Consider the following 14126-nt stretch of genomic DNA (forward strand, 5'->3'; position numbering starts at 1 on the left):
ATGAATATCGAAATATAAATTTAGTTCAGTAGATAAACATTTTATGATTTTTGAACCATTGTCGGAAACATTTTATTGCCTATTTTGTTTCTGATTTTTTTACGATTTCAAATTCTTGATAAGAATGCTTTCAACTCTCACATGAGAATTATCCATTTGATCAAAGTAAAAAATTCAGTTGAGATTATGGAAGAGTCATTGAGACAATTCAGATAATAGAGAGTAGAAAATCAAAACAAAATTCTAATCTAAAGAAAACAATTACAACTCAAAAAACCGTGTAGAAACTTAGTCCGTCTTTCTTCTATCTATTTCTAAGCATCAACCAATTGAGGAGTAAATTTTGTAAGATTCCTCAGTCCACATTTTCCAACCTTCCATTGGAACAATTGCCAGCCCAAGCAAAGCAAAAACAACTCTTCCAGAGCATAGCATGAGACCTGACAAGTTCAAAAGAGTAAAAGTCGTAATTGTCGGCAGTGTCCAGTTCCAGAAATATTTTTGCATACCCCTGATTCCGGTATCTTTACATTGCATTAGATAGCTCTGCTAGATGTATTGATCTCGGACTCGGGAATCGGTTCTGCATGGATGCTCATTTGGAGGCTATCAGCATTGTTAAATCTCCAAAAACTGGCATTTATGCAAATTTATTAACGTGGCTTCAGTTCCAACTTGTAAGCTCGTACTTCCATGGGGGGGATATGGAGTTGCCCTTCATGACCCACATCACCTGATTGTTCATTATATCCAAGCATTTCCGTGTCTTCATGCAGCAGATTTAAGGAACTTGCCCGCGCCTTCGATACTGCAAGCCCCTTAAACATGTTGAAGATGTTGAAAGGCTCATCAGCGGCCTTAGTACAATTTGACCTGGCTGTCTTGCAATATGATGAATCCCAATGTCTCCTATGAAATATTAAAAGAAATCGTGGATCTTCAGGCGATTGCTGAGTGTACTTCAAAGGTCGAGGAACTTTAAAGCTGACAATATGCAAGTCACATGGCAAAGGAGCTGCTAAAGGAGAGAATGATCTTGAGGGTGGCTGCAAAGATGAAGGCTGTGGTTTCTTGGCAATAAATGCGTGCAAGGGATAGTTCAAATGACCACCAATGCAGTGGGAAAGGAGAGAAGGGCTTAAAGGAGAGTAACTGGAAACAGGATTTAGTTTGGTTGAAACATTTGATTCGAGAAGAATATGGAAAACAACATTCATTGCACGATTATCTGTCACTCCTTGCCCTAGGCCACGTCCATCATCCCTGTACAAACGACGGTCGAGCATAATCTCTAACCATCCATCCTTGAGACTTGCCACACCCAGAGACTGCCTAGAATGGACAGAGAACCTTTGGCCATTGGATCCTTCCATGAATGCTAGAGATGGCATTGGATAATAATTTCCCTGCAAGGGGATTTTATCATACGACTCTCTCCGACTCATTTGGAGACCATTCAAATCAGAATAAAAGATCCGCTTGTTGTCAATATCAGTCTTGTATCTGACTATCAGTTCCCTGTCGTCATATTCCCTCCCAAGTAGCTCAACATGATATTCCATTTCAATGAGGTGCTCCTGAATTGAATTGCCTCCACTATATAAGCGAGTGCTATGGGAGATGGGGGAAGGTTCCCATCCTGTCTTTGGATAAGAGAAAACTTCCTGCATCAGAGGACCCTCGGTGATAACGGTCAATCCACCTTCTTCAGTGATAGATTTAGCTTCACCGGTGGGTTTGAAAAGGTAGGCCCCGCTACCCCAGCTCGAGTACATTGCAATTTCTTCATTCACAACATTTTCTGAACCATTTTTATTGATTACTTTCTGCAACAAACCATGCTTGACATCAAATACAAGAGACTGATGTTGGTTCTCGATTTCTGCCACATCACTGTCAGCCTTCGAGCAAACATATGGAGTAGGACAAGGTAATGAAGTAGACTTTGAGAAAAATTTCAGTTTGGCTGGTTTTGGCTTTTCACAATCAAATAACCCATTTGCAATATAATATGTTTGCAATCCCAAGGCAGGAACTGAAATTTTCCAGTGAATACGATGCCTCCCAGTAAAAACCTTGGCTTTATCGTGCTGAAATTCAGGAGAAATTTGGCTTTGAACACATGTCCAGTTTGAATCCAATACAGTGACCTCCGTCCTGTTAACAATAACCATCGCAACCTCTTCTCTTGTTTGCTCTAGAGGATTAAAAAATATCACTGATTGATAAGTTCCTTCTTGAAGATCGATAGATTTATGTACAGGTTGGGCATCGTATTTAGATCTCATCTGTTCTGGTTCAAATTGTGAAGGATTCTGATCAGATTTATCATGGCGAATTCCGAGTAGTACTTCAATAGCTTTAGACATGAAAATGTGCAGGTCTTGTAAAGAAGTATGCATCCGAATCCCATAATCACGTACTACATGATCTTTTGCAGTACCAGTAACCCCATCATGATGCTGAAAAAGAGCCAAGTTTCTTCTGGCAGCAGTCAACTTGTAAGAAAACCCAAGAGGCAACTTCTCACATTGAGACCTTTGGCAAGGAGCAAGCAATAAAGCTAACATCATTTCAGCAGCCCGAAGTGTTCGCTCCAGAACACGATCAACAGCCTTAAAGAAAGGCCTAGACACATAATACCCACTCCAATAGTCCTCCTGTCTATCAGCATAAGTGAAGAAATCACCGGACAAAGAGGGAAAACCACCGACTAGACTGGAGCCAACTTCACCAGGAAGTGAATAATTTATCTTTTCAGCTTCATCTCGAAGGGTTCGAAAGTAATCTTCCAAGGTGCCGAAGTTTGCCTCAGCATTTAAACTCGGAGTGGAATTAATATAATCAAATAACAACTGATAGTTCTTAAACTGAGCCTCTGCTTCATCAATGTTAATATACCGAAAATCATCTCCAAGAGGAATAAGAAGAGTATTTGTCCTATATAGTACTGATTTCTTCCTATACTGATCAAGTAACGTCGTCGCCCTCTCTTGAACATTTTCCTTGTTTATCTCAACAGGATCTTGTCTCCAGGGACATAGTTCATATAAAGAACCACGAGAACGGGCAAAGTCAAACTGACAACAAATTGCTGGCTCTGGTCCACAAGTGTGCGGAATATCATAAGAATAAAAGGGCATCATGTGCACAAAGATGTCGGTAGTTTCTTCAGCATCCCAGCTTTGTCTCCAAATGAATTCTAGATTTTTGTGCAGTGCAAGTTCCTTCTTCAGCTCATAATGGGTCCTCTGTATAAGCATGTTCTCAAAGCCCATACGACGAAGAAGATATGCCATTGTGGGTGAATAACCAAATGGATCGATTGCCCAAGAGTTTTTAGGAACAACACCAATGGTCTCGTTCAACCAGATATTCCCCTCTGCCATCTGGTTTCAATGAAAATAATCAGTAAAAATATTCCAAAAAGGCAAGCATAGCTACTAGTTGGAATGTGAGCGCCATATCTTATGATAGAATGCAAAAGTCTGTTGTTGCTTGTGACTGATACAGAAATTCCTTAGAATATGTCAGCATTGTAGTTCATTATGATGAAAACTAACAGAAATATAAATTATGAAGTATTTTGTGCATAATGATAAACATAATAGATTACACATAATGGAGACCAAATCATATGGTAAATAAGTTATGTTTATTAGTTGAACTGAATAAAGTTCAAAATTTCAACACATAATTAGCAAAGGGATCTGGTTAAACATGAGAACAGCATACACTTATATTATCTAAGAAGAAGATTTTACTTACCTGCTCAATTATAGCAAAGTAATGAGAATTGGCCTGCAAAGGAAAGGGACTGGCATGTTAATTTCCAGATAAAAATACTGACGGTAATTTCTATATATATAAAAACAGATTTTAACTTGGCAGATTCCTAACCTAAGAAATTTAGATAATTATGGTAGAGGTAGAGCAGATAATCAAAATGAATAATAGTACCCCATAAGCAGTAAATATTTCCAAGGAATGAGCAAGAAACATATAGCACAGAATTGTTTTTAGATTCTGACTTGTCTAATATAAAATGAACGCCAGAGGTGTTTAGCAATTGTAAGGTTAATGAAAACTTAAATATTGCCTGCAGGCATTCAATTGAACCTCAATCCTACTGTAAACATTCCTGCCTGATTGAATATTTACATTGTGCGTTTCGGTGTTAAGATTTTGTAGATTAAAAGTTCCGAAGGATGAATAAACAGAAATTTTATCAGAAAATCCCAGTTACCAAGCAGTAAACAGAACTTTCCCGAACACAAGTAGCACAAGAAATACTCACACCCGCTGTTCCAATGACCAAAAAACCTCACATGCAAGTGAGTATATTACCTCATCGTTCATCACCCAGCCACCTCCAACGATTTCTAGCTGCCCATTTTTAACTAAAGCAGCAAATGATTCTTTTTTCTCGTCTGAAGCATCTCTCCACCATTTCTCCAGATAAGACATCTCTTCCCATATAAACTTCCGTCGAGAATCCTACGGATTAAAGTGGAAATTTAAAGCAATTAAGAAGGATTTCACTCTCATCGATTCAGCTACATTTGGAATAACACGCTGCCAATTGCCAAAACAATTTAAAGCCCAAAATAATCAATATACCATTTTCTTCTAATTAATAAACTAAACAACAGGAGAAAAAGTGTAAAAATCTAAACAAAATAGCACATCCAAGATAATAGGTGACAGTGATATGTTAAAATATTACGTCATGACTCTGGGAGTGGGAATTCAAAACTGCAACCTCTTCTAAGAGGTTGGGACGTCTTAACTAACTTTGCCTAGGTCAGCAGGTTTTATATATATTTTATACCAGGTGCAATGTTTTGTTAACATAAGAAGTAATCTATAGGAAAAAAAAAAGGAATAAAACCAAAGAGTTACAAAATGAAACGGTAATTGGAAAGGCAGAACAGAGAATAATTGTGAAAGTGCATTAACAAAGTATGCCAAGAGATGGGGCAATGAGTACGGCCTCAAAAAAATTCTTCTAAGTTCCTATTACAATTATTAGGCATTCCTCTATTTCTCTTCATCTATATTTTCTGATGGACGCATCTACTTCCTATTCAAACTTCGAATACTTCTGTTGATTTGTGACCACCAAGGAAAACTGGATTGACGGACTGGTAAATAGATAGGTACAAAGACAAACTAATAGTAGGAACTAACAACGCAGAGTAGTAGCAGCTAGGCAAGGATTAGAAAATATGGTCAAACTCCTCACAGTTACTCCTACAAGGAACATGGATAAAGACTTATTCCCGGATTCCTGAACTTGATAAATATACCCCATCACACTTCTTAGGCATTTTCTATTAACAAATCTCTTTACAAAGTGAAGGCCAAAGAATGTTCATCTCCATCAGCAAAACATAGAAAAGTAATTTCACAGAAAATTCCTCCATACGCATGTATTTGCCAAGCAAGATTATAAGGGGATGCAAAAAGATCTTCTAACGATGGACTGGACCTCAGTCCATTCAACAACTTCTCTATCATCTGTAGGTCTTGTAAATTGAAGCTTCTTTGGAATTTCTTCATCCCAAACTTGCTTCATAATTTTATTTTTAATTTCTTCAAGCTAAAACTTCAGGAAAGCATTGGAACAAAAAAGTCTGTAGAATCAAATCCACCACTAAAGCTCAAATTCAACCATCTCCTGCATCCAACACCAAATTTTATTGAATTATGTTTTTCAACTTAGCACTTTATTGCCACAAATTTCTTGGTCAGCAGTGTCATCCTTCTTCCATAATTGCCAAAACTTAAACCATCCTGGTCAAAAAGCAGAGATAAACAACCAGTTGAACTAAATGCTGTCTCCAGATTTGCACTTTCACATAAAAAACCTTCTCCAGAGTCCGGGGACTAACGCTTACCTATTCTCTTTGCTATCATACAATGGACCCAAACACTAAAAACGTTTTGCCAGGCTGCTTGAACCCCATCCGACTTCCCCTAGATATCAGAATATTTTTCCAAACTGAAACGACTCATAGCTAGTTAGCATGTTTGGTTGGCTGGGAGTCGGTCTTACAGACATGCCGCAAGTTCGAATTTCCCGTTCAGTAGAGATTGAGTTGAATATAGTTGTGCTGGTGGTGTGGTGTTGCTTGATTTGATTTCAAATCATAAAATTTTCCCAATTTACTAAAGCAGAGCATGGTTTTCTCCAAAAACAGGTTTCCGAAAAATTCAATTCTCAGGGCTACCACTGTAGTTGCCAATTTCCCTTTTCACAATTTCACGGCGGAGAAACACTCTCCAGTACAGTCCTCTGTAGTAATAAGATTGACACTCTAAAAATTCATATTCAATAGCCAAGCCATTTCCTACCAGTCTTGATTGAGGTGAATTTCACCAATATTCCTCATGAGAAACGAAAACATAAGCCAGGAATTCAGTCAAAGAAAAAGCCAAAATCATCATTGTCACCCTAATTTAATAGAGACACTCAAGGAAAAAGATCAAAAAAAAAGAAGAAGAAAGAACTATTGATGAAGACGTTAAAACTTAAAAATTCACCCGCGAAAGCGCTTCAACAATGGTATCAAGTATATGACGAGACTGCCTCTCGTAGTACTCGTCCACAGTTAGCTTCCAACCTGGATCGTTATGCGAATGAGGCACCACGAAAACCTTCAATTTCTCCGAATCCCACTCGTCTCCTTTATAGGTCACTCTCCATCCTTGCTTCCAAGGACCGCCATCGATGTCGAGAAACTCAATCTTATCATACAATTCCTTGGTCGTAATATCCACATTAGAACTCAAAACCTCACTGTTCCAATTCTCGGACACGATCGGCTTCCGCGGCCGATGAGATCTGACAGCATGCGATTTGAAGGGAGACGAAATCGGCTTTGGAACGCCATAGCGGAGAAGAACGATGAAGAAGAAGAAGAAAGATATCAAAAGACCGATAGTGAAGAAATTAGAAAAGATGAAGTCACGTATAGCCAGCCGCCGACGATACTTCCGGTTATGCTTCGGTTTAGCACTGGGTGAAACGGAAGAAAAAGGAAGAATAGAACCGGCCCAACCTCCTCGACGGGCACCACTGCCGCCGGTGAAGGAGGAGAAAGCCATTTAAGCTAATTCCTTACTGTCACCGGAATCAAAAACTTAAACTCCGGCTTCGAATTCTCATTCAATTGAAGAAGCAGAGGATGAAATGGATCGAGGTTGATTGAAATTCAGTAACAATCAACATTTCATGGTGAAAAAATCAACGGAGTCGATTACTCGATAGTCCAGATTGAATAGAGAAAAGATTTCGATTATGGTTCGATCTACGATTTTTGGGTCCCAACAGTGAGGCCTCTCAAGAATTGTTATGTGGATGTGGAAATGGAAAATTATAATAAGAAAAAAAATCTCACTAACAAATTGTTGTATTAATTAAATTTGCCGGGAATCTTTAGGGTGATTAAAGAAATAATTATCCAGTGAAGAGCAAGATTAATTTAATCAATATCATAATGTCACACTTATGCACGAAGAGAGAGAATGTTTTATCTAGGGTTTGGTGATTACAACAAATTTACGTATGTAGGAAGCTTTCTTTGAAAGGGATTTTTTTAGAAAAATATTAAGTGAAACTCATTACAAAGAAAAAAAGTTTTAACCTTGATTATGTGTGTCTTTATTTATTTTAATTTTTGTTATCACTTTTCTTCCGATTTACCTCTTTCTCTGCCTCAAAGCTAGTGGTTTCGTTAATGGACCAATTTTTAATGGGATGTCTTTGATGTCAAGTCTTTTTAACTTTGTAAACTTTAAATTCCATAACTATCACATAATTAATTGCTTTTTCCCTTGGAATAAAAATGGAATGAATTTTATTAGATTGTGCTAGATACAGTGAAGTTGAAAGTTACTTAAAGTTCACAAAAGAAGTATAACATGGATCCAATCTATGCTACAAGTTTTGGACGGAGGGTGATCATGAAGAAACCTGAAGAGAATCAAAACCAAAAGGAAGGTCCAGCCTTGTTGCAACTTAGGAAAACTAAGTGTATTATAGTTATTTTTCTTCCATGAATTACAAATTTATGGTTGTTGCTACCATAGAATTAAGTTCGACGTTCATATTCCTCGATTTAGTTATATAAGTTTCTTTATACCCTTTTAGGTCTCATTTGTTGAAAATATATACTAATGAGGTCAGAGATTTAAATCCTCTTAGTTAATATACGTGTTTATGCTAATCGAATTATGCTTGTTTATTTAATTTTCTTTGTAAATATTTCAACTTGTTTTTCTTTCTTGACTTCCTATCATTTCAATTTTTTCTTAATATATAAAGGAAAACAAACATGAATTTAAAGAATTTGCCATTTAAGATTTACTCAATATTTTATTATTTGCATCGATATGAATTTATTTAAGAGAACTTAAATATATGTCAATTATGAAGAGTTTTTAAAAACCATATGAAAATCTAATTAATGGGCTTAAAGTCAAAATCTGTATTTAGTTAACAAGAAAACATGGGTTGCCATTTTGCAATTTAAAAAATAGAGAGAATTATTACAAGAATAGAATAATATAGGTCTATGTATATTGACAAGAGAAGAAAATATTATTATAGTTTCGGATCTAGTTGTATTATTTTTATTATTAGCAAAAACAAAAATATAAACCATGATATTGTTACGTTGCCAAAATAAACATAACTCGACATATAATATTTATTCTATAAGTATCGACTTCAAAGTTAAAAGTTCCAATTTATTTTATTTTAGTTTTCCTATACTTAAATTTCGGTCCTCAAACTTTCAATAAATTTTAAATGTAATTCATACTATATTTTACTTATTATTTTAAACGTTTCAATTTAGCTTACGAAAGTATTTGCTATCTATTTTCTTAAATGAAATGTATATTAATAGTTTTATTTAAATTATTTTTCAAGTAAACCACTAAACTTTTAAGAGTGTCAATATATCACTTAATTTCCAATTTTATATCTTATATATTATTTTTAGTTTGTGTCTAATAAATTTTTTTTAGGTATTTGAGTTTTTTTATTTTAAAAACATATTAAGTTTGATTGAAACTTTAACCATCAATCATCTTTATTATTATATAAACATAAATTAAAAAATTTAGGAGCTAAAAACTCTTTCTTGAGCTATTTGACTATACATCAGTTTAACTAAATTATGAGGTTACTAAAGTTCACTCATGTTTTATTAAGCTAAAAGTCTTCGGTATCAATCTCATATGTGGGCTTGAAATATGAGTTGATCCATTGATCGACCGAAACAACCCAACATATTAGGCCAACCTAGTTCCTTATTGAAAGGTCACGTATATTTACATATTTAAGAAAAATACAATTTTTAGTATTATTTACTTGAGGAGAAAAAAAATCATTTTTAATCATTCTCTTTGGGGCTAATTTCTATTGGTCCTTAATATGGATATTCAAATAAGGTGAAAAAAATTGGATTATCAAACTCGAACGGATTGAGTTGGCTTAGATTTTTAATATTCTTGGGATTTGATTGGGTTGTGTTCATGTTACATTTTTTAAATTTCGAATTACCCTACCAAATCTAATTTAAATTTCTAATATTATTAAATTATATATTATAACTTATAAATAGTATAGTTCATACATGTTGTTTATGAGGTTTATTTAAAGTTGATAATAGATACGTTTTAATATTTGAGTTTTATAAAATTTTATATATTAATATGTTTAGTAAACAAATTTAAGTATTTTAAATTAGTAAAAGAAAATATACCTAAATAAAATAAAATAAATAATATGAGAACTAAACCCAAATTGAAGTTTAAGGGTTAGGATTGAAAATCCTAAATCATTTGGGTTGCCAATTTGACTATCCAAAGGTCTAAAAAAACCTTCCTAGCCCAACCTATCCCATGGACACTAGTTTTTAATTTGATCTAAACTTTGATTTCAAAATTTTATAATTTTATTACGAGTTTTGTTTTAATTTAGTTCTTAGATTTTAATATTTACATTTAAATCACAAAGTTTAAAATAAATAAACGAATTAAAATTAAATAAATATTATTATTTTCATCAATTTTAAATTTTAATTCATAGCTATTTAAATTAATCATTATCGTCAATGTCTCAAGGTGAGTATTTGATGAAAAATTGAGATTAAAAATGTAAAATCGTAAAATGTACAAATCAAATTAAAACAAAACTAAAGTCTTAAAAATAAACTTGTAATATTTTGATACTTAGGGACTAAATTGAAACCAAAACCAAAAAAATCTAAGCGTACAACCTTTTCAAAAATAGAAGAAAGCATGAAAAAAGAAAAGGCCACAGGCCACAAGCCACAATGTGAAATAGCAAAAATACACCTTTAATTAACCGGAGGAGTCGAAACGATTTTGTACCGTGGTACGAAATCTTGTATTATTGTACCAAATCTAAACGATCTTGTATCTTTTTCCTGGTCTAAACAAATTGATCTTGTATCAAGAATAAGAAAAAAAGAAGATGAGAAATGAAGAAAAAAAAAATTGGAAGAGAAAACAAATAAATTGGTAAATATTTACGTAAATAACCATAATATTGTAAAATGAAAAAGAATTAATAATAAATCGTAAAGAAAGAAATAGAAGTAAAAAACATTATTTAGGAGCAAAATTAGACTTTATGAAAATATCATGAGTTATTGTGAACCGGATATCAATAAAAATGTAAATCACACATATATCCTTAAATCAAATCAATAATATTTAGTTAGCTAGTCTATTATAGTGAGCTCAAAAAAGGATTTTAGTCAAAGGGTTTGCTACTAAAAGATTGAGTTGACAAAATCCAAGTCCAAACAAGGACTATGACCTTTGGACTTGAGCTTAGTCGAGTTTGGACTCTATTTTTCTTTAGAGATGGGACAAATCCAACCAAGTGATCAAGAAGACTCCAATCCGCCTCTTCTTATCATTCATTATTTTTTAAAAAAAAGTTTAACAAGTTGTCAAAGTCAATACAAATTTAGACCTTTGACTTTTTGGGGGTCAAAATATTATTTTGGTTGACCATATAGGGACTATAGTTGTTGAGGTCAATACATGTAGAGACCTTTGATTCCAATGTACCTCTTCTTTATCATTCATATAGAGACTATAGTTTTTTTTAAGGTTGACCATAATCAACTCTAAATTCATATCGTCACACAGTTGAAAAAAATAATACAATGACATATAACACAAACTCTTCCTCAATTAGAAAAAACGACCCTTTATGAGGATGAAAATATTCATAAAAACTATAAAAATTATGGATGTATATTAAAACTTGTTCAAATACTTAAATATTATGAAACAAAAACCCTAAAGAAAGTTTTAAATCTATAAAAAAGATTGTGACATTAATATTTTTTTTAGTATGACTATCACTTGGAGCGGTCTATTAATATTTAGAATCAGCTTATTTAGTTAATTATTATAAATTTGAGAAAGAAACGACATAAAGAAAGAAAGAAAGAAAAAAGTATAAAATGGGAACTTTCTAAAATTTTGAGTAAAATCAAGGGCCCTCTTGTAAATTTGTAACAAAACTATAAAACCACATTCATCGTTTCAAAGTATTTATGGGGACGAAAAAGGAAAAACCGTCAAATTAAATTACTGGTCGGTCAATTTTTCTTGCGGGTTTCAATATATCTTCGGATACTTGTCGCAAACCCAAAAACACTCCACAAGGAAACGGAGCTCAACAGGTAGATCGGCGGGCGAACTCTGGTTCTGCACCGGCGATTTGCTTCTTTGCAGCTTTACAACCCGTCCTATCATCTCAAAGGTAATTCAAATCCCCTCTTCCAGTTGCTGCTGAATTTTCCTCTAATCTGTTTGATTTATCGTCGATAGGCAAATTCCAGATCTACTTCTGTTTTGATATCCGCAGTGTTTAAAGCCTTTTAGTTTGTTCGTTTCGTCTACCCTTTTGCTCAAATTGAGTGGGTCTGTCTCTATTCTTGTCAATAAATCTCGATCTAGAAGTGAATTTGTGTTTTAAGTTTTTGTTATTGTTTGTCTGTAGATATTGAGAGGAACGTTTATTTTGCAACTGAGTGCAGGATAATTCACTTTTAGCGTTTGATTGGAAGTATTATGCTTCATATGCGTTGTTGTTTTGTTAGATCTGCGATGGGTACCTTTAACCACCGAAGCTATTAATGAAGAATGTGAAAAGAATCACCTTTTAATTGGTTGTCTCGTCTATAGATGTGAAATATTGATTATATTGGATTTCCTTTTATAACTATGGAATTTTCCTTTTAATTAATTTTGTGAAGTTGCATCGATTTTGCATAGTGTTTTGATATAGATTATTTTCTATTAGAGATATATATATAGATACTTGCTAGAGATTGGAGGAGAAGGGTTAAAGGAATTGGTAGAGTGAAAAGAAATCCTGTACAATGTCTTCGCAAAAGATTGAAACTGGCCATCAAGATATGGTTCATGATGTACAAATGGATTACTATGGCAAACGCATAGCGACAGCTTCCTCTGATTTTACCATTAAAATTGTTAGCGTTAGCAAAAACTCTGGTTCGCAAATCTTAGCTACCTTGAATGGTCATAAAGGCCCAGTTTGGCAAGTTGCTTGGGCACACCCTAAGTTTGGTTCAATGGTAGCTTCCAGCTCTTACGACGGTCAAGTGATAATCTGGAAGGAAGGAAATCAAAATCAATGGTCTCAGGCTCATGTTTTTAGTGCACACAAGTCTTCGGTGAACTCTATTGCCTGGGCACCACATGAACTTGGCCTCTGTTTGGCCTGTGGATCATCTGATGGAAGTATATCGGTTTTTATTGCCAGATCTGATGGTGGCTGGGACAATAATCCAATTGAACAAGCCCACCCTGTTGGAGTAACCTCAGTTTCATGGGGCCCTACGACCGCTCCTGGTTCCTTAGTTGGATCCAGCTCAGAGGACCCTGTTTGGAAGCTAGCTTCCGGGGGCTTTGATAGTACAGTGAAGGTTTGGACACTCAAAGATGGAAGCTGGAGGAGGGATTCCTCCCTTTCCCTTCAGATGCACACTGATTGGGTGAGGGACGTGGCTTGGTCACCAAACCTAGGGCTTCAAAAATCCACCATTGCAAGTGGTTCTCAGGATGGTACAGTGATTATTTGGTCAACAAAGGAAGGAGGGAAATGGGATGCTACACTGATGAATGATTTTAAGACTCCCATCTGGAAGGTTTCGTGGTCATTGACTGGAGACTTGTTGGCTGTTTCTGATGGGAATAACCACATTACTTTGTGGAAAGAAGCAGCCAGTGGTAAATGGCAGCAAGTAACTACAGTTGAGCCTTAGGTTATTCATTGTTAGTCTTTATCATTCCATTATGTTTTTGTGTGTTGTCAGGAGCATGTTGCTCGATATTGTTAAACACTTTCCCTGTATTTAGTTCACAATCTTTTGTACTATGATTGCATGTTTTCATAACTCTTAATCAGATTTTGAGGGTGAGAAATGAGTAATATTTTATGCATTTATTTAAATTCCCAGGTTCTGGCCGTTTTATTGATCAACTACTAGAAATAGAATTCTATTCTTTAATGTTTTTCTTTCGAAAGAACAATAGAAAGAAATCAAACTTTTGTTAAGAAAATGGGGAAGGAAAATACATTGCCTTTCACCACAGAAAGAGACGCTTGCAACTGAACAGGGTAGAAAAAATAAAGAACAGCCTACAATTACAAGTAGAGCACTCTAGTTGTGAGTGATGAGAAAAATTCTTGAACAAGACTGAGTGTATGAAGCCAACACCTTTTGAAAGGCGCAGCATTTCAGGCCTTGTCCCACAAAATATATATATATAATAAAAAATGTAATATAGATGTTCTTAGAACACATGATTCTGATATGTAGACGCAATCACCCTTAGACCTTAAATTTAAACAGATAGGTTAGGTGTATCTGGCCTCTCATACGTACTAGGTGAGTTATAAAGTGATTGGAAAGTTTGAATGACTATGAAAGTTAGCATTTTTCTTTGTGATTTCATTCTTTTTCCCCCTGACGAGGTATCTTTTAGTTTTTAATATTTGGTGCAAGGTCTTTGTATATATAAGCAATGTAGGAGTTTGGCCG

At 34.7% G+C, this 14126-nt stretch overlaps 2 protein-coding genes across 2 annotated transcripts; one reads left to right on the forward strand and one right to left on the reverse strand.

Annotated features, from left to right (window-relative positions):
- Positions 1 to 155: 155 nt before the first annotated feature.
- On the reverse strand, positions 156 to 7381 carry LOC103487047 (alpha-mannosidase 2). Its single transcript, XM_008445238.3, has 4 exons — positions 6547 to 7381; positions 4348 to 4497; positions 3769 to 3801; positions 156 to 3389 (listed from the first exon to the last, which is right to left on the reverse strand). The coding sequence occupies exons 1-4, from the start codon at positions 7108 to 7110 to the stop codon at positions 654 to 656; spliced, it is 3483 nt and encodes a 1160-aa protein (XP_008443460.1). The 5' UTR covers positions 7111 to 7381; the 3' UTR covers positions 156 to 653.
- Positions 7382 to 11630: 4249 nt separating this feature from the next.
- LOC103487045 (protein transport protein SEC13 homolog B) lies at positions 11631 to 13534 on the forward strand. The gene is made up of 2 exons (XM_051083899.1): positions 11631 to 11818; positions 12364 to 13534. The coding sequence occupies exon 2, from the start codon at positions 12441 to 12443 to the stop codon at positions 13344 to 13346; it is 906 nt and encodes a 301-aa protein (XP_050939856.1). The 5' UTR covers positions 11631 to 11818; positions 12364 to 12440; the 3' UTR covers positions 13347 to 13534.
- The last annotated feature ends 592 nt before the right edge of the window (positions 13535 to 14126 follow it).

The sequence above is a fragment of the Cucumis melo genome, chromosome 4 (genome assembly GCF_025177605.1).
Source record: "Cucumis melo cultivar AY chromosome 4, USDA_Cmelo_AY_1.0, whole genome shotgun sequence".
Lineage (NCBI taxonomy): Eukaryota > Viridiplantae > Streptophyta > Magnoliopsida > Cucurbitales > Cucurbitaceae > Cucumis > Cucumis melo.

Excerpts from the sequence above, each read along its gene's own strand:
- LOC103487047 (XM_008445238.3), bottom strand. The coding sequence starts at position 7,110 with ATGGCTTTCTCCTCCTTCACCGGCGGCAGTGGTGCCCGTCGAGGAGGT. Across the intron at positions 4,498-6,546 it reads TTGTTGAAGCGCTTTCGCGG|GATTCTCGACGGAAGTTTAT; the intron begins GTGAATTTTTAA and ends TTTAATCCGTAG. Across the intron at positions 3,390-3,768 it reads ACTTTGCTATAATTGAGCAG|ATGGCAGAGGGGAATATCTG; the intron begins GTAAGTAAAATC and ends CATTGAAACCAG.
- LOC103487045 (XM_051083899.1), top strand. The coding sequence starts at position 12,441 with ATGTCTTCGCAAAAGATTGAAACTGGCCATCAAGATATGGTTCATGAT.